The sequence below is a fragment of the Amblyomma maculatum genome, chromosome 3, assembly GCF_055883805.1.
Source record: "Amblyomma maculatum isolate TAMU_Amacu chromosome 3, ASM5588380v1, whole genome shotgun sequence".
Lineage (NCBI taxonomy): Eukaryota > Metazoa > Arthropoda > Arachnida > Ixodida > Ixodidae > Amblyomma > Amblyomma maculatum.
The window spans coordinates 129,379,239-129,404,127 of NC_139346.1; the positions used below are offsets into that span (position 1 = coordinate 129,379,239).

A 24,889-nucleotide genomic window follows, 5' to 3' on the forward strand; every position below is an offset into this window, starting at 1 on the left:
GGGTGAAGGTAAAAGCGGCCTCAGAAAAGAGGTCCCCAGAAGATACAGCCCCGAAGAAAAGGTCCCTGGAATATACGGCCCCGGAAAAAACGCCCAGAAAGGTCCCCTCAGGAAGCGGTCCCCAGGAAAAAATGTCACCGTGAAATTGACTGAAAAACTGCCCGGAACTCACTTCGCAAAAAATTAAGCATCTTATTGGATGCTTTTTTTTTTAGAATAGATGTAATTATTGTTTGGGCACTGGGTCCTCTGGATGCTTTACACGTTTACAGGAACTGGAGAAGGCTTGGCGAGAAAGCATTGCGAAAAAAAAAAGAACCCCACCACTATACAACATCCAGCGAGTATTATGTATGCAGTGCATAGTTCCCAGTTTCCAAGCTAGGAAATATCGCTCTTTTATAGCTCTAATCACCCGGCTAGTATTACAAATTTGAGAGACGTGCTTGTTCTCAACCGCACAAATTTCGGCACCATAATGTTCTCTTTTTTTTTTTTTTTTTTTTTTGCGAACGCACGGCATCATTACAATTTTTTGCAAATTTCAAGCGGACGGGTAGAAGGAAGCACTGTAGCATACATTACTGCGGCTAGACACGAAGAAACTAAGTCTAAGCCTTTAGTAAAATAACTACAGAACTTGAAAAAACAAATAAAACGGCGGGGATCAAAACATAAATAATGCTCAAGCTAAAACCATAAAAGATGCAAGATAAAACACTAAAAGTTTATTACAATGAGCGCAATTCATCGCTAATAAGCCGAGCACCAGGCAAAGCGAAAGCTCGACTTAGCAGTACGTTTGATTGCACCTGTTTAGGGACGTTTTATCCTGGGCCCTTTTTTCCGGGACCATTTTTTCCTGGGTCGTTTTTTACCGGAACCCACGTAACCACATTGGCTGCTGCTGCTCGTAATTGTAATGCAAGCTAACGGCGTGACTACCCGTGATAAAATTGCTACCATTAACGACGACTGCCGCCCACGAACAGAGCAGATATAAACAGACGCGCAGCGTTGTGATTTCAACGAATAACGAAATGATACGCAAATCCGTGTTGTGTCAAGGCTACTGTTGCCGTGCTAACCTAAATCATCTTAACCATGCAGCCGCTCGATGCTAGCGAGGTGTTTCGTGGTTACCAAGAACGCTCATCTGCCGCCCGGTGTGAAGAATCATCCGATAACGCAATGATATGATTCGAGCGGACTACTTCGTTTGCGGTTTGCACGCGCTATTTATGAGCGAGAAAAATCACCGTCAGATTACTCGACTCAAAGTAGTTGTAAGCATCCGAAGCTTTGTAATCCTCAATGCGTTCCGCGCTTAATTTTTTTGTGAGAAAACAGCAAATAGGTGTCAACGTCGTTCATTTTCCCTGGCTGGCAGCAACGCTTCTCTTGTGCGCTTTGAACCCAATCTTCATCGGTACGGCATGCGGGTGCGTACACTGCACTCCGTGTACGTAGAGTTTCTCAATTTATCGCTTCAGTCCTCACCGCTGAGGCCCACGAAATACTAGCATGTGGTCTGCCAAGAAGGCGCCTACAAATCACAATAACACAGCCTTGACAAGCTTGGCCACAGTGCCGCGGTCGTGCTTTTTGCCTACCGTGGGATCGCTGACAAGAGCAGCGCCACCTCGATCGTCTTGTTTGTTCGCAAACATGAAGGAGGTCTATATGTATTTATTTGAAACTATGAGCCCTACACACTGATTTACATTAAGCTACGATGACTCTCTTGTGCAGGCTATTAAGAGCACGCCGGATAGCGGAAAATGCATTCGGGATCCTGGCAAATAGGTTCCGTTTCCTTCATAGTACAATAGAGGCAAAACCGGAGCGTGTCAGCATCTATGTGTTAGCTGCATGTGCCCTCCACAATTTCTTAGGCTCCGACTTGCTGGGTGCTGCAGATGCTAGCGCAGCAATGCCACAAGACACATTCTTTGGTGTTCAATGTGCCCATGGGAGTCGCCCAAGAGCAGCAGCTTGTGCACTTCGAGACTTTCTTTGTGAATATTTCAGTGGCCAAGGAACTGTGCCTTGGCAAAGAGACATGGTGCATTCGAACATCAGCAGGTACAGGCAGCCTCCTAGCCGACTTTGCTGAAGGGCGATCTAGCTGTTCATTGGTGCACTGTGCTTCTGTGCTTTTTTATTTACTTTTTGAATCTTTCCTCCCATAATATGCCTGATTTATGTAGTGATGTTTGCTGTTCGTTCGCATGCTATGCTAATGCTGCAACAAGCTGCATTATTTAACACCAGCTGCCTTGGAATGCATGACACGAATAATGAAGAATATTTATTCATTCCAAGAAAAATGGTGCATTCTGACTAATTAACATGCAGTGGATTGTAATGTGAGCTGTATTAGAACCCAGTTTATAACTGCAGAATAAATAGAGGTACAAAATTTATACAATACTGAGTAAATATTAAAAATGATAGTCAGCATCAAAAAGTGCAATGGACACAGTTTCACAGTTCCTGAGTATTGAAAGACAATTTGATAACAACGAGTGCATTGTTCATTTAGGCCACTTGGCTAGTCAGGTACACTCAAGATGAATATCTAGCTTTGTTTTATGATCTGAATATATTCAACTTAAAATATTTCACTTTGAGGGCATCTCGTTTGTGTAAAAACTGTCGATTCAGTTGTATCAGAACTCAGTTCACAACATGGATTATAAGCACAATGTAAACAGCATCCCAGATCTTGAGTATTAAAACGTAGTTCTATAACAATTTGCACTTTGCCATAGCAGCAACACTACCCCAGACTTACCATGTCATAGCCCTTATCAAAGACTTCACGAACTTATGTGAAACAAGGTAAAAGAGAAACTAAGCATCAGATGAATTTGTAAATGTTCGGTTAACTTGTGACCAGAAAATAAATATATTGCCTATGTGAAACTGCGTGTTCTTAATGGCACATTACAGCTACAGCACATTATAAACTGTGTCTCTCACAGCCCGAGTCACTTCGGGATGTCAAACACCATAAACCAAATTATTAGAAACCTTGATAATTTGAACTCAAAAAGGCCGAAATATTTGCTTTAATGGTATTAGCTGCTGCCATGGCTCAGTAGTTATGACACTCAGCTGATGACAAAAAAAAGAAACATCAGCCTTTATAATACATTTAATTTTATGGGCCCAAAATGTCAGGTAGAATTTAACGAGTTAAAGTGAATGTGCTTACCATACCTTGTAACGGTTGCTTGACCATAATGCTGTTGTGACACCAAGACACCAAAGCAAAGTAAGAAGTTACTTAGAATGGGTATGCAACTATAGCCAACACTTCGTTGGGAATGGCACTTTGGTTCCATTCCCAACGAACAAAGTAAAACAAAGTAAAAAATATCGCTAAGGACAGGCTAAATTCAATGCAGTTGCAACTAACATTATATAAATTAGAGCGCCTTGATTTTTCTATAGTAGAATACAACCTAAGAACACAGCAGTTGCTAACATGGGCCATGATATGGGCCATATGTATTGCTTCACACAAAAGTAAACAAAAGCTGTTTTCGGTAATTGCCTAAATTAAATGAGCCAGGCGCATTGAAACTTTTGAGCTTGTAATTTGACGTTATGGTTATCTCTTCTGACTTAGGCAACAAAGTTTTTACAATTAACTTTGTACTCCCACAGACAGAATAGAGGAACAAGATGAATAACACAGTACAAAAGAGCACTGAGCAAGGATAAAGGGGGGGGGGGGGCTTAGTTCGCAGGTCGAGCCAACGTTTCGACAAGCAGTTGTCTTCGTCCAGATGAAGACAAGTCTGCTTGTCGAAACGTTGGCTTGACCTGCAAACTGAGGCTCCCCCCCCCCTTCCCCTTTCTACACTTGTTCAGTGCTCTTAGTGCCACAGAGGAATTCGTGCTTAAGGTAGTCAGAAAAGTTGCAGATGACTACACTATCAAATTAAGAGCTGCTGAAAAAATAAAAAGAAAAGACATTCAATCATCATTCGGTACATATTTCTGTAAAACTGAGCAAATCTTTTTGGCACCTGAGGAGGTCACGGGGTGGCAAAGAACACATCATGGCTGCCATCCCCTTTGCAAAATAAGTTGCAGCCTCATCATTTTGCTGAAAAGCATCAGCAATCTTTTAGATGGCTGCCGTCCTTTTTTGGAAGGTGTCACCCTGTGATGGACCCCAATTTGTATTGTGTGGGCGACTGTTGGGTGTCAGCGTTGGAGGATCCAGCAGCACATTACTTGTGTCTAGAGATGGGTCAGCCGCCCTCTCCGAATTGCAGCATGTGGCGTCATTATCGGACTGATGTGCAAAACACACCGAAATAATATGTCCGTTGGTAGCCACAATAGCACATACATTTAGACGACGCTAATGCTGCGATGCTTCAAGCTTGAGCACAGGCAAAGAGGTACTTTGGAATAGGTTTGGTGCAAAATTGTTTATATTTTAGTGCATGTCACATCCTGGTTATGTTGATGTGTAGATAGTGAGGCAGCACTTACCAATTCACATTTGTAGCCGAAAGCTTCAGTGACAGTCCTGGCCGATGACGATGGTTGTGTAGCATCCAAGAATGTCATACAGGAAAAGAATTTCAATTTACCAGAATAGGCGTCTGAAGCAGGCTGGCCACTCTTGGTCGTGCGGACCTTGTTTCGCTCTGTGCGATACGTTCTGCTTTTATTGTTGATAAACGAACCGCAAGAGATCTGAAACAATTTACAACATCTCATTGATAACTGCCCTCGAGCCATCATACACTGGCAATAACAGTAATGTGGATATGCCCTGCTGTAAAGCACAACTGGGACCACCAGTCAGATTTTTGTTTTGCTTTTTTAATATTCTGGTCTTTTCTATTTTTAAATTCCTGCAACTGTTGTCCTTTCCGTCAGTGCCCTGTGGCGTCCTTGTGCTAGACTACTTCTTAGGAAGTCGCAGTAGATGTTGGTAAACGCATATTTATTCAGGAGACAGTGGGGATATGGCAGCAGTCCTGACTGGCGCCCTCAGTCCGAGACACCAGAGTATGGCATGCGCCCTGGCTGGGGAACAGACGGATGGTGGTTTGAGTCCTGGCGTGGACACAATTTTTGCTGTTTCTGCTGACGGACTAGGTTTGACACCTATGTCAGACAATTAGGTGCTCGTTTCTTCTTTTTTTTTTTGTACTAGCTCCCATCCTATTATCAGAGTATCCATGGAAACTAACTTTGTGAACCTTCTTCCCAACTTATTTGCCTCTTCCAATTTTACTGACCGGCCCTTATTATTTGGCTTTAAGAAGGAAGTCTACAATTCAGTGCGTTTTCTGGCAGTTTGCTTTCCCTATGAGTACTTATTGTCTGTTTCACGGAAAAGTGTATACAAAGAATTCATATCTGCGTTCTTCCCACCTCCATTTTTTCCTTATCTCTATTTTTATTGTGCGCGGCATGATGTGCTGAAAAGAATACGTAAAATGTCGATCTTGCCTTGTGCTAAAACGTTTTTCTTAAAAATTCATGCTGAAGTTCTACCTGTTAAAACGTGGCTTCACAAAAAGATATCTTTTATTCTGTTAATTGTCGGCTATGTGATACAACTAAAACTGCCGAACACTGTTTTATTGTCTGCAAAGTTGCGATATTATTTTGGGACGTTCTACAAAGAAAACTGAAGAAAACTTTATTTCGAATTCTAACAGTGTGCGTTGCCTAGAGCCACCCAACATGACCATGAACCCTTTGACATAATTTTCCTCCTTGGACTGCACAGCCTGTGAAAAACACGTATGTTGGACCGGAATACTGAACCTCTGGTTTCGCTCAGTACTCATTTCGGCGAGATGGTGGACTAGTTGAGAGACACTTACGAAGATGGTGACTATCAACCGGACTGGCTCCCGTTATTAATGTGTTGTCTTTCCTAGCCTCCGTTTTGGTGAAATTTGGCTAAGACGTGTGGTAGTTGTATGGAGTTGTGTTGTATATTTCATTTGGACTCATCCGGCTACAGGCTGATTATATTGTAAAGTATATAGCTCTTTCCTGTACCTATAGGCGCGTAATAAATATCATGCTGAAAACAAAAAAAATTCCTGGCGTGCCGGAGTTTCTTAAACCAGTCGGCTGGGTATCCGAGAGATGGTCGCTCGATTCCTGGTGGAGACAGTATTTACTTATTTATTTTGAATTACTATCCTCAGGGTAGACAAGAAAAATTAGGAAGCTCATTTCACGATCCCGCACATGGCGCAGTTGGTTAAAGTGCTCGGCTGGTGATCAAGAGCGCAGGTTCGTCGGTTACCGGTGGAGACAGGATTTATTTTTAACTATTTTCCTCAAGGTAAACAAGAAGAATTATGATGTGCGTTTCACTGTCCCGGACGTCATGGCCAATAACGTCACCAGGCGATGTCACAATCCCTCGGTATCCCGCGGAATCTCGCGAAGAATCGTGATACTTCTCGTGGCCGGACTGAAAGGACCATTGCCGCTGGTATGAACCATTAAAGGCTTTCGCCTTAAAAGTATTGGTCTTGTGACCGTTAGAATTTGGCGTGGGATCTTGCATAAACACAGCGATGTGCAGCCTTCCCGCATACAGAAATTCGCTGTAAATCTAATTGGCTCTACTTTAGGAATGACGCTGTAAGGAAGTAATGGTCCTTTTTCAACTCTTTAAGAACACCCGGCGTAGAAAGTTGCACAAGTGGAACAATTGAGAGGCATTCATAAAGAAGCCCAGATAGGCAATCTCGGCCACGGCACTCCGCATCCTCACCGACGCCGGCAAGGACGTCAAGCTGTCTCTCGACGGATCACAGCGGGAAAAGCCAAGCATGAACCCCATAGCACGGACCCGGTGCTCCTCCTGTCGTGTCCTTGAGAAGGCCATGCGTGCAGGCCACAAACTTCCAGAGAATTCCAAGTTTCTCTAGAGGGCCGGAGCATAGCTAGCTAGAGCTGCTTTGTTCGTGCACTCTTCCAATACCCCTTCCTCATTCTGGAGGCTTCGGGCGCGGTTAACTTTGAGGGCGCGCCCCATGGCGGTCGCCGATTCTCGAAGCGGTAGCAGCCAGGCCTTGCTTCGGCGAAGTCGTGAAATGAGTAGCTTTGAACTTAAGTGCATGTAGCGTGCCAGCTCGAGAAGCTGCGCTTAGTTTTCAGTCAGCCTCCCTTAATTGTAGTTTACGTAGCCACTTCTTTGTCTTTCGTGAACTTTTTGTTTGCATTTGTGCTGTAATTGTTTACAAAGTAATTTTGTCTGTGGAGGTAAGTTCATCGTCCTTCGTCTGGTTTGTGGGGTGTAAGGTCCCAAACCGACTCAGCCTATGAGAGACACCGTAGTGGAGGACTCCGGGAATTACGACCACCTGGGGTTCTTTAACGTGCACTGACATCGCACAGTATATGAGCACTTTGCTTTTCGCCTCCGTCCTTCGTCTCTCTTTGTGTGAACTACACGTCGCGCACCGAATGGGCGAGCACCTCGAAGAAGTGAAGGGACAACATAACAAACCTTATTTTACTGACGCCATTGCCGTGAAAAATTTATCACCAAAGGAAAAAGAACACATAGTTCTAATTGCAATAAAAATTCAGTTGTCATTTCAGCAGCATCCTTGTCTGTGAGTTCCTTCGGCGTGGTTGTTTCTTCTTTTCAGCAAATTATAATTATGTACGACCGAAGTAAAAAAAAACCGCTTTATTAATAAACTGCAATGTTATGTCCGGTACATCTGTTTGGGGCAAGGACAAGTGCGGCTCGACGTCTGAGATGTGTCCTCGAAGCGCGCCCAGACACAGCCGTTGACCTCGGGAACACCCCTCGGGTCCATCGTGTGCGGCTTGGGGGGCTGAGCTACGGCTCCGTATGCTCTGAGCTTACCGGAAATCTGGGCAACCACCTGGAATACATAAAGGGTGGAAAAAGCGGGGTTTCAGTTCATAGTTTATTTTACACTGCTGGAACATGTTTAGAGCATGTATTAGAGGGGAAGTAAATGAAAATGCTGAGAAAACACACAGAAATGAAAATTCTGAAATTTGTTTGAAGTAAATGGCTGTAAAAATATTGTGGACAGACTGCGGCATCTGTAAGATCATTACAATGTGCAATGACATAAGATGCGGCCGATGAGTCAAAGAATGTACCTTTTCCAAAAACAGGGTTCAAACTGTACTGGATATCAGGCTGCCTTCACAAGAGTTGTGGTGATTTAAGGTAAAGCGGATCACTTGTTCAAGACACAATAATGAATGTTCCAGGAGCCTTTAGGTCGACCCCATGTGGCAATATCGAAGTGCAGTAATCAGAGAAATTTCAATATAATGGACGGATATTGGTTGTATTATATATCTACGACTCTTGCATTGCATTTACTATTCGAGCTAGCTAAGCCATGAAAGATTGTTGAATCGATCGATGCTAAATTTTCCCTAGGCAAAGTTCACGTGGAGATATTTATGATGCGATTTCCAGCAGAAGGGAATAATGTGCATGCAGGCGAAAATAGGTGAAGTCCTTCATAGGGAAAAGCCTGTGTATTAGATATCTCAGTGAGTAGGTGGTTCATATATATGGTTCATAAACCCCAGAAATTTTGAACAAGCACAATTTTTGAGTTGTGAACTTATGTATTTGATTTTGTTTTGCACAGTTTGAGACTGAAACGTTAAAGTCAATATCCGCTTATCATCTCTATGAAATCATGTCAGGCAAAACTTTCAAATGCGTTCAAATATTTGTCTTGAAATTGCGAATAAGGTCCCCGCTGCGGGGTCGAAAAGGGATTTCATTAGAAAGATTGGTCAGCGTTCGAAGATTTCCGTCCTGACCATACCCGGCCAATTGCGTCTTCTTTGAAAGCCTGGATCTCAGCGCACAAATTGGGCGTAGGGCCATCCGCAAATCACTGAGGTTCGACTGGAAACAAGTTCCCCTTAGCAGGGCTGAAATTGCGTTTTTAAAATGATTGGACGCGCTCGAAGATTGTCGCAGAAAATTGCCTTATAATGTGAAATTGTTACTTCCGAGTTAAACGTGATGAAAAAGGACGTTAACTTGGAAGGTGGACGTATACAGTACATTGAGTGTTAAGCCTATTTGTTACTGACTCAACATGGTGACATGATGACATGGTGACCCAATAGCAGGTTTCTGGAAACGGTACTATACTATCGATCATGTCTATACCATCAACCAGGTGATAGAAAAATACTCGGAATACAACCATACCTTATACATAGCATTCATTGATTGCGAAAAGGCATTTGACTAAATAGAAACTTCGGCGGTGATGCAGGCATTGCAAAATCAGGGGGTAGACGAGGCGTACGTGAAAGCGCTGGAAGATATATATAGTGGCTGCACTGCAGCCATGGCTTTGCATAAAGAAAGTAACAAAATTCCCACAAAGGAAGGTGTTAGGCAAGTAGACACGATCTCCCCAGTACTATTCACAGCTTGCTTAGAGGAAGTATTCAGATACTTGGAATTGCAGCAGTTAAGGATAAGGGTAGATCGAGAATACCTCAGTAATCTGCGATTTGCTGATGACATCGCCTTGCTAAGTAACTCAGGAGATGAACTGCAAATAATGATTGATGACATAAACAGGAAAATTAGTACGGTAGGATTGAAAATCAGTATGCAGAAGACTAAGCTAATGTGTAACAGCCTTCGGAAGAAACAGCAGTTTAAGTTAGGTAGGGAAGAACTGGAAGTAGTAAGCGAACATATCTACTTAGGACAGGTAGTAACCACAGATCCGGGCTATGAAAAGGAAATAACGAGAAGTAACTGCAGATCCGTACCATGAAAAGGAAATAACAAGAAGAATAAGATTGGGATGATGCGTATTTGGCAAGCACTCGCAGATTATGACTAGCAGCTTACCGGTATCGCTCAAGAGGAAAGTTTACAACAGTTGCATCTTATCTGTACTCACCTATGGGGCTGAAACGTTGCGGCTAATCAAGAGGGTTCTGCTTAAGTTGAGGACAACGCAGAGTTATCGAACGAAAAACGGTAGGGGTAACATTAAGAGATGGGAAGCATGCAGAGTGGGTCAGAGACATAACTCAAGTTACTGGCCTTATAGTGGAAATAGAGAAAAAGAAATGGGCATGGGGAGGACATGTAGCGCGAAGAGAGGATAACCGATGATCGTTTAGGCTAACAAACTGGATTCCAAGGGAAGGAAAGCGTAGCAGGGGGCGGAAGAAAGTTAGGTGGGCGAATGAGGTTAAGACGTTCGAAGGGTCAAGTGGATGCAGCTAGCACAGAACCGGGTTAATTGGAGAAATATGGGAGAGATCTTCGCCCTGTAGTGGGTATATTCAGGCTGATGATGATGAACATGGTGATCCCATATTTTATGCCTCTTGTGCTTTCGACTGATTGCCAGTAACTTTGTGTGTATTAACGTTAACCTGTATGCCTTCACTGCGACTGCTTAGGTACGGCTGGTTTAACTGCTACTTTCATTTGGCTTTAGGGTTTGTTGTCCCAAAGCGACTTGGTCTACGAGATGACGCAGTTGATGGCTCCAAAATTGCGACCATCTGTGGTCCTAGCTCCTAGCTTGTCGCCCGCAGAGAGAATCAGCCGCCGCGGCCTGAGCTATTTCCGGGCAGCGAAGTAGAATACATTGGGCTGATGTATTCATTATACATTGAAGATATAAAGGTTTGTGGGTAAGGGAGAGGGCATATTCCTGCAAATTAAAAGGAAGTTGCGCGGTCTCTAATCATCATGCAACTGTGAACTGGGCAACCATACTTCACACGCAGTGCCATACTGGCACAATATTTTTACTCTTATACTTTTAATCGATTTAGACTTCTCCCTCACTGCTTGGTATACTTCCGATTCATCAGTAGTATGAACATTATTTTTCACGATAACTAAAGCGATGTCAGTATAGTCTGGTTTTAGTTGCGCATAGTAACAGGGCATATTTCTTCTTGTATAGAGTACATCGTCCTGACTAATCTGAGCATTTATTCACTATTGTAAAATTATAGAAAGGAATATATTCCTTATTTATAAAATACGAAATATACTTATGGTCCTTCCCAAGTCATCTGAGCGCATATGGCCCCAAGACACGTCTCTCCAACACCATTTTGTTTCCACATTGCAGCCAAAAAAATAAAAAAGAGAAGAGCCTAAAAATGATTAATTGACAAGAAGCGACCAGTAAACCAAACATAGATATCAAGAGTCATCGAAAAAATCTTTTTTTTTTTTTGCAGCCTCAAGAGAAGACACTGTTTAGTAAGCCATTGACAACGCTGAGACACCTGGAATATCCCCTGGTATGCCGTGTGTCTTTTCAAAAGTGCATGAAAAGATAGCCGTGTTTATTAGTTATGAGGTTTAAGAGTAGCGATACATTGTTTCCGGTAGGTTGGGTGAAAAATATAGATTCCTAGTGGTCTTCAAACTGTTTTGGAAGCCCAATTGCTGTTTTCTGTGTTTCATCGCGAGAAGCTGAAACACATTTAAAAGACGACAAGTTTTGAAAATGATATGTCCGCCACGCATAGCTGATTTTCAACTGCTTGAGTATTATAGTTATTCAGATTGAGTGCTACATATATTTTATGAGTAGAACAGGTACAAATACGATCAAAAGTAGTATTCGTCATGCACGGGCGGTGCATGTAAATCATTTCCGTGACCAATATTTGTAATTTATAAACATATCGCCATTTTTTATTCTGCTTTATAAAAGTTTGATGTGAGAAACAATTACAGCACCAGGACATAGAGAATCATAAAAAAGGTGTGCTTTGTTTTGCTCACCTCCTTTTCAATGCAATTCCTCGATGTGAAGAAGTGTCAACCGCGTATATGCCTCGCACTGCCGCATATACTTTTATCGTCCCTACAAGTTGTTTAATAAATGTCAAAGGGTTTGATGATAACCGATTCAGTTTTCTCCCTTCCGTCTTTTGGTGCGCCAGGATTGCGGAATGAATAAGCAGCAATGCAGCTAATCAAAATACGAGATTAAAAGGCACCATGCAGTGAGCAATGCAGCTAATCTGCGAAGTCTATTTCCATCTATATTTAACAGGATAGTTTGTGAGAAAATAGATTTTCTCCATAAAAGAAGGTGTACGCCTAAGCCTTCGTCTTATCTGAAACGAGTGCAAGATATTTAAGGCAGTTCCATACTTTTCTTACCGACTGCTGGTGAGATGACAAGTCATTAAGCTCGCAAGGATCTTGCGCGAGGTCGAACAGGTAGAATCCCTCGCGTGGTCCCTCCGGTCCTAGTAGAGATGAATTATTGGGATCACAGTGTACCAGAGGGCGACGACGCCAGTCAGAAGGGACTGTTGGCATGTCCCTTGACTCAGCGTAGAAACGTTGAAGCGTCTTCCACGTAAGAGATGACGTCATTAGACTGTCCAGATGTTTCGACATTGCAAGGCTGCCACATGGTGGTGATTTTCCTGCCGTAGGAATATTTCGACTGAAGTCCGGGTCGCTGAAAAAGCTGGGATCACCCAGCGGCACCGGTTCGGTGATGGAAACTAATTTGTAGTCGCCGTCCCGGTACGCGGACTGCCCGGAAACGATGTCCAGGTTCACGAGAAATTCGTTCCGCGGCCATGAGGCATTTTTTTCTTGTCCTGCTGCACGAAGCGACGGCCACAGGTTGAGACCGTCCAATGTGCCCAAATCAGCCGGCTGACCTCCTGCAAAAGCATTTGAAGGTAGAGGACCTGAGTCGGAAGGTTTCAGTTCGATCGCAGAACAGAACGGAACACAAAGAATATAATTACTATTTCTCCCATAAATCGTCCAAGTGACAGTTTATTTGAACAACTTCGTGTATTCAAATCTTTGTCTCTGCGCAACTAGAGGATCTTTGTTTTAGTAAAATATATAACAACACCAAACTCTCCCCTCCCGTTGAGCTTATTTCTTTTGCCTGTTAGAAACACAAGACATGGGTTTATTGGCAGATTTAATCTTCCAAGTTGCAGTGTAGCCTACTGACTATGAAATCCTCGTCTAAACTCAGCCATATAAGGAGTTCATTTCAGTGCTACATGTCTGTTCGTTTGCGGCCTGCAGCATTCACCAATACATGAAAATTTTTTATGCTTGCTTGTGATAACCCCCCCCAGAATGGGGTCTATAAGAAAATAAAAGCAAACTGAAATGAAACTAAACATTGCGCACATAACAACGTACGAAAAATGGGGACCGTTTTGATAAGTTGACTCAAAACTCTATTGTGTACCCAGAACACAAGGTTACAAGTATATTGAAGCAGCTCAATCAGTGCTCATGAAATATTGGATGAAAGCACCTTTATCCGTTATGACGTAGTCGCGGATATATTGGACAAAATAGAGCGTGTCATCGTATACGCAAAAAAAAAAAATACTGGCTATCAAAGGCGATACCTACCCAAGTAGCACAAAGTGGGCTATGACGAGGGGGCCCGCGTCGGGCCCGTGGGGGCAGCTCATACGGGGCCCATGCTGGATTGGCAACACGTACCCAGAGGGGCCCCGCGAGGGCTGCCCGATTTCGCCGCGATCGGTCCCAATCTGTATTAATGTGGGCAGCCGAAAGAGGGCTGTCCGCATTCAGCCCAGACAGCCGAATGTGGGCAGCATACCAAAATCACTAATCAGTTCAGTTCAGTTCAGTTCAGGCGTTCAGTCGTGTCCGACTCTTCGTGACCCTATGGACCATGTCACGCCACGCTTTCCGGTCTCTCACTATCTTCTTAACATCACATAGCTTCATCTGCAATGCCTCGAGAATGCCATCTAACCATCGCGTTCGCTGCCTACCCCTTCTCCGGCGACCCTCAACCTTTCCCAACATCAAATCTTTCTCCAGCGACTCCTCTCTTCTCATCAGATGACCAAAGTAGCTGCGCTTTAACTTTAGAATTTGACCCTCCAATGAGCAGTCAGGGTTTATGGTCGACAATATCGACTGATTTGATCTTCTGGCAGTTCAAGGAACTCTTAAGAGTCTTCGCCAGCACCACAATTCAAACGCGTCATTTCTTCGGCGGTCAGCCTTTTTCACAGTCCAACTCTCGCATCCATACATCACAACTGGAAAGACCATAACACGGGTTATACGGATCTTGGTTGGTAGACTAATGTCTCTGCTCTTTACTAGGCGGTCAAGGCTAACCATTGCTCTCTTTCCCAGAAGCAGGCGTCTCCTAATTTCATGGCTGCAGTCTCCTTCCGAGGTAATCTTGGCGCCCAAGAACAGAAAATCTGTCACAGCTTCCACTTCTTGTCCATTGATGCTCCAGGACTTGATAGGGCAAGACGCCATGATCTTCGTCTTTTTAATGTTCAGTTTAAGCCCAAACTTCTAATAGGTCCTACTAATAGGTCCTAAGTTTGTGCATGCGGTGTGCCCCCTTGATCAAGGTTTTAAGTTGGTTAATCTCACTAATACCTGAATTGTACTCGAATGGACTTTCCGTTTCGGGCTAGACCACGTGCTGCTCTCATAGGTTGAATCTGGCATTATAGGGGTTGCCCAAGTTCCATTAATCATGAAGTGTTAAACATTGAGCACTATTTCTTTACCTTGTATTCGACACTCAGTAACATAAGAGATTTATTCCCAGCACTACAATCATGTGTGCTGTCCCACATCACCAAAATGTTGATCTAAATATTTATTTCGGTGTTGTGTGTGTAATAATGACGCAGGAATAAACTTTGGAGGTAGTTCAGTACATATTCGTAAAGCGGAACAGTTACTGCTGCGTTTTTTCTGCCAATACTGCATAATTAAGTATGTTTTTAGAGTACGAATAGATAGCCTTTATACATGGCATAGATATGCTTGGGACAGTAATCTTAAACCTCCAGAAGAGGCAATTAGCGGCCAGTATAACATGAACTAGATAAATGAAATGGCGCGTTAAAGATACCACGGAGACGTTTCAGAGCGGTATGCCCGCCTACGGCCAATTTGGGGCCCACTGCGGCCTTTCATGGGCAGCCCCGATTGGGCTAATCGTATTTTTACTGCATTGATTACGAACAAATGTTGCATTTGCCCGCAAGTACCCCAAGAAATACCCGTGTGGGCAGCGTGGGGATATGCCCGCTTTTCAGCCCAACCGCAAACCACGCGGGACCTATTTGGCTTTTGAGTGGGCAGCCCCGCTCGTGGTAGCCAGTCTTCTATTCGCTTGAGACCCACATTTGTATCAGATCTGCCCTAAAGTGCCCCGAAAGAGACCGAAGTGGGCAGAAGCGGGAAGGAGCACTTTCCTGCCCCGCTACAGGCCATGTGGAAATTATCTAGGTTTTTGGTGGGTAGCCGCATTTGGGGCAGCCCAAGAATATTCTGCATGAAGCCCACATTTCCGTCAGACCCCCTTCAAGTACCCCCCAAGGTCCCATGTAGGCAATGTGCGCGCATACCCGAATTTAGCCCTGCCGCGGCACATGCGGGACCTATGGGGCTTTTGAGTAAGCAGCCCCAATTAGATTAGCCCAGGCTTTTTCTACGCAAAGGCCAAAGTTTCTTTGAATCGGCCCTAACATTCCCCAAGCGGTACCCTTGAGGGCCTGATGTGGGAATATGTACTCAGCCCTTTCTATGCCTATATGATGCCCAGATAGAAAAAACAGGGGCAAGCCCAATTTGGGCTTGCTTGCTTGATCATGGGTGTTATTGTAGTTGTCTAAGCCCAACTTGCCCATACGGAACCCAGGTGGGCCAAGTCATGTGTGCTATTTGTGCACAGTTCAACGAAAGACGAGGTATGACTTGCAGTCATTTATGTTTCATTTTAGTAAATAAACATGTTCGAAATGATAGAGAATCGTGTAGCACGTTTATGTTTTTGTAATAATTGCAACTTTACGTCTTATTTCACAATAATTGAGGATTGCTTGGGATAGGAACTACTATGCAGGGGCTACAAAAACATGCGGCTATGCTCTACAAAATGTATTTCGGTGCATTTAGAATAGATAACGACATCTACTTTTTTCTCCTCATTTTCGCTCTAAGAGGCAAGATCAGAAAAATAAAATATTTAATTTTCGGACCGATATACTACATTATTCATTCTTATCCACGCATTATCAACGAATGGAACCAACGTCTATAGAAGACCGCTGAATGCCTGAGTGAAAGGTTGTTTCCCGCCTATTTTTGGATGTATAGCAGATCGCTCGGTGCCTTCCTTAATTGCTCCTTCATTCAGTTCATTTTTATCCGCAAATTATTGTGCTATTATTTGCTTTTTCCTCTTCTTTCCATGCATAAAAAGCCACAGTTGCGTCACTAGCTAAACAAAAGCCATTCAACGTCGCCAAAATTTTTCGCTCGTTTTGCGGCCTGCTGACGTGGGATCCTTCGGGGGGCCTCTTTTACTAAAGCTTGTGATAACAGGAATTTGACGCCTGCTTAGCTTACCAGTGTAAACTAAAGGGCTGCCTTATATGAAGCCAGAGTCCAAGCCATATACAATCCACAGATGCTTACGTACTAGAGAGGTCACTTGATGACGTCGCTAGCACTCATCAGTCATTCACAACAAGAAACACGTTCAAAATGAAGGTGCATGCGAGAGCTATGCTTTGTAAGACATGTCTCAGCAAGGACACAAAAAAGGGTATTTATGGATGCAAACCATGTAAAAGAAATCGATAAAACGTGTGTGCACGTGCGTTTTCAAACGCGGTCCAGAGCAGAACAGGTACAGGATACAATGGATACAATTCACACAGACTTTACACGACCCGTGAAGCGCTTCAATGCTTTCGTTCTCGCCGGCTCACTCAGGAAATGGCTTGCAGCACGTCATATTTCTAGCTAGAAGCGCCGAATTAAGGAGTGGAGAAGTCTTTTGGCAACCTTTCATGATCCGAGTGAGATAGTTATCAGCACTGAACCATGTCTTCTGTCTCAGCGGAAAGACATCTTTCTAGAAGAAATATATTGCATCATGGCACAAGCTCTTCGTACTGTCCTGCCCCTCCGGTCATAAAATAACAGAGAACGAAGCATGATTCTCGGTAGTGAAATTCCGACCACTTTGATATATCTGACGTTTTGCGAGCAGAAAGGGACGATGGTCCAAGCACTCGTAACAAACAAACCATTTTTCTGAAGTGTTTCCTGGTATAAGTCGGAGTGGATGAAATAAGACGCAATCAAAAAGATTGCTTGTCAGCCTTCTTTGATCAACGTAGAGGGAAGCATAGTCGGAACACAGAGAAACAACATTCACAAACACCACGCAGTGAGAAACACATGAAAGAGCTTCTACACCACGCACAAAAATTATGTATACTCTTCGCCAGAGAAAAGCGTGATAAGACCATGAATACGCCTATGCGCCGAGAGGGTGCTGCTTTCTGCTGAAAACATATCCCTATATACCATAAGTCTATTTAAAATGAGCATATGTAACATATATACATAGCATAGCGAGATTAAACAAAAGGTGAAATAGCAGTGACTGTATTTTGTCTAGTAAACCTGCGCTAAGCGTCAGGTCATCGGCTAGAAAGGGACAAATATCTTGACAACAAAATTGGATGATTTAAAATGATAGAGGACGCTTATGTACATGGCTGATCGGTGTCAAGCTATCCAAGGGATGTAAAAGACGCAAATATTCTCCACCGTTGTCGGAAAACTAGGATCAATTTCAGCCGGCAGCGCTCTCTGCTGATCACGCTGTACATTTGACATACCAATAACACAAGACCCAGTTGGTCGATCAAATTTGGAGACTTATACGCTACTTGCTAAACAAGGGAATGGACGAAACAAACAAACAACACAAGCGCAAACTTACAACTGTTTAATTCTTATTGGAAAGACGAACATAATGTTACGCCCGTGCGAAAAATACGGACATGTAGGGAGGAAGTAAGACACTCCCTACTATCCTGTCTCTCCGTATTTTTCGTTTTCTTAGACACTGTCTCATTTGTAGCCAGCATCATTGATGTGTTGATCACGACGACCACCACTCTGCATGTGCTCTGCTACCATAACTAATTCATCCTTTGTGAAAGCTACAGATGGTGCACCAACATATGGTTCTCTTTCGGCTAGATCAATTAAAAAGGCTACTATGATTTCCCTTTCAGTTCTTTCTTTTTGCTTGACTACAATTTCAGTCCCATGTAGTAAGGATTTGCAGCCTGTTTTGTACCACCCACAATGCTGCGCAAGCTTCCCGAAGTGGCTGCTTTTCCCGCAGCCCTTATGACGTTCAAGGCGCTTCTTGTTACAAATCTCCCCGTTTGTCCTATGTATTGCTTTCCGCACGAAATCAGGATCATATAAATGACTTCTTTCTGACAAAGCATGAGTTTTTCCTGATGAGCGATTTCACATTACTTGCTCTTGCGACAAGGTTGCGCTTGTGTTGTGTGTGTGTGTTTTTCACCCGTCTCCTTGTTTAGCAAGCAGCGCATAATTTTCCAAACATTTGAAATCTCCGCCCGAGGTTTTGCATCGCGCCCCAGGAATGCAGCCGCCGCCCGCTTAATTTTATTCTGCAACATCGTTCTCAACCGCAAAACTGCATAATGCAGCAAAGTTCCTAGAGTCAACAATACGATAACAATAGTTTCGTTTTACCTGCCGCTGAATACAGAGTAGGTAACCAGTCAACAGTGTGCACAATTCCGTGAACAGGCACGCCTCCTCGGCTTATATTTAGCAGGGGACTCCATACCAGGGCCGGGACGCGGACACCGCCTTCCCAGATTGTTCCCTTGGCTCCTCGTAGAGGCCAGTTGGAGCCGGTGTTCGAATAGGGGCCCCAAGGACCAGCTCCATTGTCACTGGCAAACACAATGACGCTGTTGGCCAGCATGCGTCTGTGTTGCAGGGCTCTCATAATACGTCCGATGGATTCGTCCAGTGCGTCAATGGTGCCTGAAGTAATTTAAAAATAGAACCAACACAGTTTAGACAGCCCTTAGTTAGCAACGAGTGTGTTAAGAAGCTAGAGAAAAAGGATTCAGGCTACGTTTACCTATAGTAAGATTGACGTATACGTAAATAGGTCCTCAGATATGGATAAACTGATTTGATAAGCCGTGAAATAGCTGCTTAGAGCTCCAGACCTAACAGTGAGAACAGATTGACTGCGATAGTACCGTATCAGGGTCCTCTGAGTACCGCTAATGTCTGCCTCATTATGGAACGTTTGAAAGCAGGGTCGGTCGATTAAACCTCACTGCAGGGTAGGTGCAGAAAAAGACGGCCATGCACTGCTTTCGTATTTTATCTGTTAGTACGGATATGTAGCAGCATTCGTATATAAATCGTCGCGTGGATGATTCCATTGAGATCACAGAAAAACTACATTTTGAGACAACAGTAACTCAGGTATAGGCAGCAAGTATAGGCAGGAAGCTGTATGTGTAGGCTGGTTGAATCCTGTTCCTGAAAGCTGGTTTCTTTTGGAGGCAAAAAGGAAGGTACCTATGCACTGTGCAATGTACGTTCACATCAAAGAACCGTAATGATCGAATGTTCTGGTGCCTTCCGAAGCGTCTCTTAAAACCTGTCACTTTGAGATTCTCATAACAATGAACTGCACGATCGCGAAATTTAATTTGTGCTTGTATTGTCAGCTAAAGTATGGGCGCAAGTATAGCAGGAAGCTGCATGTCTAGGCGGGTTGAGAGCAGGCGCACGAGCCAATAATGTAGCCTTGTCAAATTCTTCAAAGGAGGAGGGTAAAGTGTCGCAAGTTTTTTAAAGCGGCCACTCGAGATCTTGGCTTAAAGGGGCACTGATAAAAAACAACTTCTCACTCTCTATATATTATCTTATTGTATTTATAAACCAACCCGTGTAAACGATTATAGCGCATTCATAGGCTCGAAAACACAACAAAAAACAGATTCGGATATAACAGGTCAATTCGCTGGGAAACTGTATGCGCTGACATCCTTCGAGCATGGTGCTGAATTGCATTCTATGCTTCTTTGCTATCGACTCGAAACAGTGGCAATCAATCCTTCTCGCTATGAGCGTTACGAGGTGAAATGCAGCAATGAATTTGTTAAAATATAGAATTCTCTTGTCAAATATTCGTCTTTCATTCCGAGATACAAACCTGCAGAGAATGACAAAGAACCATGGAAAACGTTTTACCTTCCTTCTGTGAACAGCGGTCGAAGTATTGCACCATTTGTGCGGTAAAAAACCGCTCGACGGGCGCTACATTGATATAGGAGCACTGAAGATGCTAAGAACAGTTAACTTCAAAAACAACATAATTTTTCCCTGGATATAACTTTCCCCCAATTCGTTTGATCTGAAAACGAGTGCGATTTTACACGCAAGCTGAAGCTCTCCGCAATAGAAATGCTTTCTCACCAGCTAGCAGCGTCCTGTTTCGGTCACCGATGTAGGGAAACTTAGCCAGGTTCCTCCGAGGAGCATCGGTTGTCAAATTCACAGACATTCCATGAGCAGCAGTCGGTGAAAAATAAAGGAACAAGGGCTGCGCCATGAAACAAAGAGCGGGATTTGAGACAAATAGGAAATTCAGATCAAACAGGGTTCTGCATTGAAGGGGAGTGGAGGCCGGGACATGAAAAGATTAAGGCCAACCACCAGCTGCAGAAGTCCCAGCGAATGGCAGACGGAACGCATGATGTGTGTGATTACGGTGCTCATGTCTTAGGAATTACAGCAAACTTCCATAGGGGAGTAAAACTGAATAAATAGGTCTCGCTTCGAGAAAGCGACAGTAAAATAAGGAACCTCACTTGCTTCTCTCTACAGTGTTTTTGTCCTATTTAGGCAAATATTTAGGCTATTCTAAACCACAAGTGGCCGAAGTTATTAGAGCCCTCCACTTAACGTCGCTCATGGCCTTGGTAGCTATGGGATGTTAAACTCTGAAATTCAAACCACATCACTGTCACAATTATTAGCAACAGAGAAATCCAATTTCTCAACTTTTTGGGTACACCTTCAATTTGATTATTGCTAATTGCACAAGTGACCTCTCGCACATTTTTATTTACAATGCCTGCGCCGCCAGGAAGGTCATTAGCGTAGGAGGAAGGGCATTAGCGTAGGAGGAAGGAAATAGAAAAACGTCAGAAAATGAGCATGAGAACCTGTGAATATCTTCGCAGGAAGCGTGCACGCACACAGATTAAGAGATTTCTTGGTTGGTTCTGTTTATGAGATTTAAGTTCAGCTTGAGCTTGCACTTTTTCGGCTTATCCTTCAGCGAACACTATAAATTTTGAGCATCGAAGTCGAGGCTTCTCAACTGAATCCACTTATTTCCATCTCGGCTTCTACCTCCGTTTTTCCAATTTATATATACATAGGTTTCTTCGAGGCGAAACATCTTAAAGTGGATAACCGCAGCCTGGCATTGGCCCTGTTAGGAACCCTCAGAAAACTACTGCCACCTTCATTCACGAAGCGTCCCCCATGAAGAGGCCTTTTGACTGCCGAGACCGGCACTCTAACATTCTAGAGGAGGGAGAAGAAAGAAAAGAAAAAAATGGGGAAAAGGAAAACACCAGTATCAATTCTTGGTTGTTGGGAAGGGGGAAGTAGCTTATTCTAAGTCAATTCTGATTCAAACACCAGCTATCTAATAACCATAAAGGAACTGGACCTTAAAGCCTCCAGCCCACTTAACAGTAACAGGAAATACAAACCGGTACTGGCCATCACTTCGAGCAGTGTCTACAAGTGATCCGTTCAAGTTAATATTATCTTGCTAGTAACCGAGAAACATGTCAGACAACAAAGAAAAGGGAAGAACATCAAGAAAACTAGGAAGGCCTGAACGTAAAATTAACATCTATGTTTAGTCAGCCAGTATCACGTTAAACATGAAACAACAAAAACTAAAAAAAATATATTTCCCGTGGGTAGATAACCAAGTTTCTTTTTTGCTTTCAAAATTATTATTTGGTTCACGACCTCAATATTTTATTTTCAATCGGCAACTTGCTTGCTATACATACGTGGTGCTGAAAGCGGCACTTCTTATTAAATTTACAATGGCCTGAAATAAAAACAACATCCATAAGCTTATTCGCCCAGCTTACGTCTTATCCATCAACTCCGATTAAACGTCTCTGGGCAACGACAACTGCGCGATATCATCTGAAAGGTCGTCTGAGAGGAGTTCCGCCTACTGCTGTCATAATTCGAACACTCCCTGTGGCGACGTTCGCAGACGTTGTCCAAAAAGAAGTCTAGCTTGAACTGAGCTTACATCAAGCGACGGCTCCGACGGTTCCAGCGCAAGAATACACAGCGATGAACTATGATTGCGTGACTTCCGACGTGACCCGCAAAGCTGCTCTCGTCGTAAACAAGCCACTCCTGAAAGACGCCCATAGGTCCCCGCCCGCCAACTCTACGAACACGCTTCTAGCCTTAGGAAATGAGACGCCTATAGGACCTAAAGCAACCGCTCCATGTTTGTATTTTCATTGTGGTAAGGCCGGCCACATTTTCTGCCATTTTCCGTATAGACGAATTGGCCTTCAAAGTTTTTGCAATCAGCACCCCGCAACCTCACACCGGCGCAGGGCAGAGTCACCAAGCCGTTGATATCGCTGCCCATCGTTGTTCAGCTCCCGATCTGCGTCGCCTGGCTGAAGCTTCATGAGTTAATTACCCTAGCCCCCACAGAGGAGCTAAGAAAGCAACTTTTGGAGGTCAGGCTGCTGCTCAACCAACTACTGAAAATCCTCCGCCGACGACGGCTATTGACGACGCTGCAGCAGTTACATTGCTGATGTACTCGACGGCACCAGATCTCAAACTTAGAATGCCTACAAGCGCAGTGACGACGGTGTGCCCCGGCAGCGAACTCAGCTCATGACGAAGCAGAGATGGAATATCGAAAACCATGCATGCAATTTAAGGGCACGAATAAGTAATCTAAGTTGATGTGGACTTTCGCATGGTCACCGCTTTGGTGAACACAAACACCGTCTACTCAGTCTTCAGCGGATCGTTCGCCGCCCAGCTCAAGAAAGTGACGACTACTTGAGATCGCCTGCTGACCGGCATCGCCGGTGGCAACTTTATTAGGCCACTGGGGCTATAAACAACGGGACTGAGAGTAAATGGTCGTAGTTATCCTGCCTGCTTTGTGGCTGTACAGTATTGATCACGAGACGTGGTTTTGGGCATGGGTAGTCTCAATGAACATCGGAGCGATCATCGAGCTTTCATCAAAGCTCATAAAGATCTCGGTGGACAACGTCATACCTACTACGAGGACGTCGATGCATCTTGTCTCTTAAAGTTCCTCAACGAAAAATTTACCGTGCCGGCCAGATCAAGCGTCGTCGTCGGCGTGGGTAGAGTGAACATTAAAACCACCGAAGGAAGCACTCAGTACCTCTCAGAACGAAGGCTTGGCATCGCAAGAGGCATCGCCCATTTCCGTAGAGGACAAGCTGAAGTGCTGGAGATGAACATCACCGATGAATGCCGACGTCTGAACAAGAGCACGATGATCACTTTCTTCGATGAATTAGCAGACATCCGTGATGTATTCCCCCTACCCGACCAACCCGTGGAAGAGGCACTTGACCAAGATTGTCAGCCAAGCTTTGACATCGACCGACGTTACCCCAAAGCGGAATGACCAGGCTCGCATTTTTCGTAGCGACAGCAGATGTTTCTCGTCAGCATCGAATGTACAACCAAATCCACTTTGCAAGCACCGCGTTATAAACTAGGAGCACACCCGATCTCTTCGTCAGACTCCCTTCCGCGCATCGCCACGGCAGCACCAAGCCATCTGCGTGCAAGTCAGAGAAATGCTTCTTGACGGCGTCATCCAGCTATAAAAGAGCCTTTGGGCAGCGCCAGGCGTTCTCGTGAAGAAAGAAGGACGTTTCGCTTCTGCATTAATTACCGCCGCTTGAACAACATAAATATTGGTTGGTCGGTTTGTGGGGTTTAACGTCCCAAAGCGACTCAGGCTATGAGAGACGCCGTAGTGGAGGACTCCGGAAATTTCGACCGCCTGGGGTTCTTTAACGAAAAGAAGACCGTAACGGTCATGCAGACTATAACGGGCTGAGTGGAAAAAGGCCGGCAGACAAGAACAGCATTCGCACCTTACGATGTCTTAGAGGGGCCTCTCTCTAAGCCCCACTCAACCCGTCGCGCGAACACTGCGGTTGAAGCGGTGCCGTATTTCCGCCATCAAGAGCAAATGGTAAACGGCCATTGGGACGCTTAGCGAAGCTGGGGACTGACAAGCCATCCGAACACCTCTCCGCCGCATGAGGCAGGAGAAAGGGAAGCAAGAGAACACGGGAAGCGGACGGCAGCCGCGCAAAATGCAGCGGCAGGAAGCCCGAATCCGACATGTCGTGCTCTCACGAAACAAACTTTATCATCGCAACATTTCAGTTCCATCTGGTGTCTTTTTATTGGAATATTTTGTGGGGCAACCAGCTTGCAAGGCCGCTCTCTTTAAATAATTTTACAGGAGCCTTTGCTCGCATCAGATGTTCAAGCAAATCAAGAAGCTGTGGAGAAACAATGGCGTCATCATAACAGTCATCATAACTATTCAAACACATGCGTACGACAATTTAACCTTACGTAGGGCTGCAGTGCGTGAATGAGGTTCGCCCTTTAATCGATAAAAATATCACATTGCTTTCTACGGCTGCTTCGGTTCCCAGTCTCTCACACCTGCGCACAATGTTTTCGCCGATCTGTCACTCACTTTCTTTTGTGGGCGAAAATGCTAGTACAAGGCTCTTTAATCCCCACTTGTCTTTGATGAAAGGAACACTTGCAGCAATGAAAGCCACCCTTGTGTAGCCGTCAGCGCACGTATGACCGGTCACACTGCGTCAACCGTATGGCATT

The 24,889-nt window shown here is 44.3% G+C and overlaps 1 protein-coding gene across 1 annotated transcript in view; it reads right to left on the reverse strand.

The window, feature by feature from the left end:
* Nucleotides 1–7,705: 7,705 nt before the first annotated feature.
* The window catches only part of LOC146196009 (arylsulfatase B-like), a 29,032-nt gene continuing 11,848 nt past the window's right edge, over nt 7,706–24,889 (reverse strand). Inside the window, exons 6-9 of the mRNA XM_084596902.1 lie at nt 20,381–20,507; nt 18,626–18,925; nt 12,194–12,711; nt 7,706–7,904 (exon numbers count right to left, since the gene is read on the reverse strand). Coding sequence (XP_084453028.1) covers nt 7,722–7,904; nt 12,194–12,711; nt 18,626–18,925; nt 20,381–20,507 — 1,128 coding nt within the window. The 3' untranslated portion in view covers nt 7,706–7,721. The remainder of the gene's footprint in view (nt 7,905–12,193; nt 12,712–18,625; nt 18,926–20,380; nt 20,508–24,889) is intronic.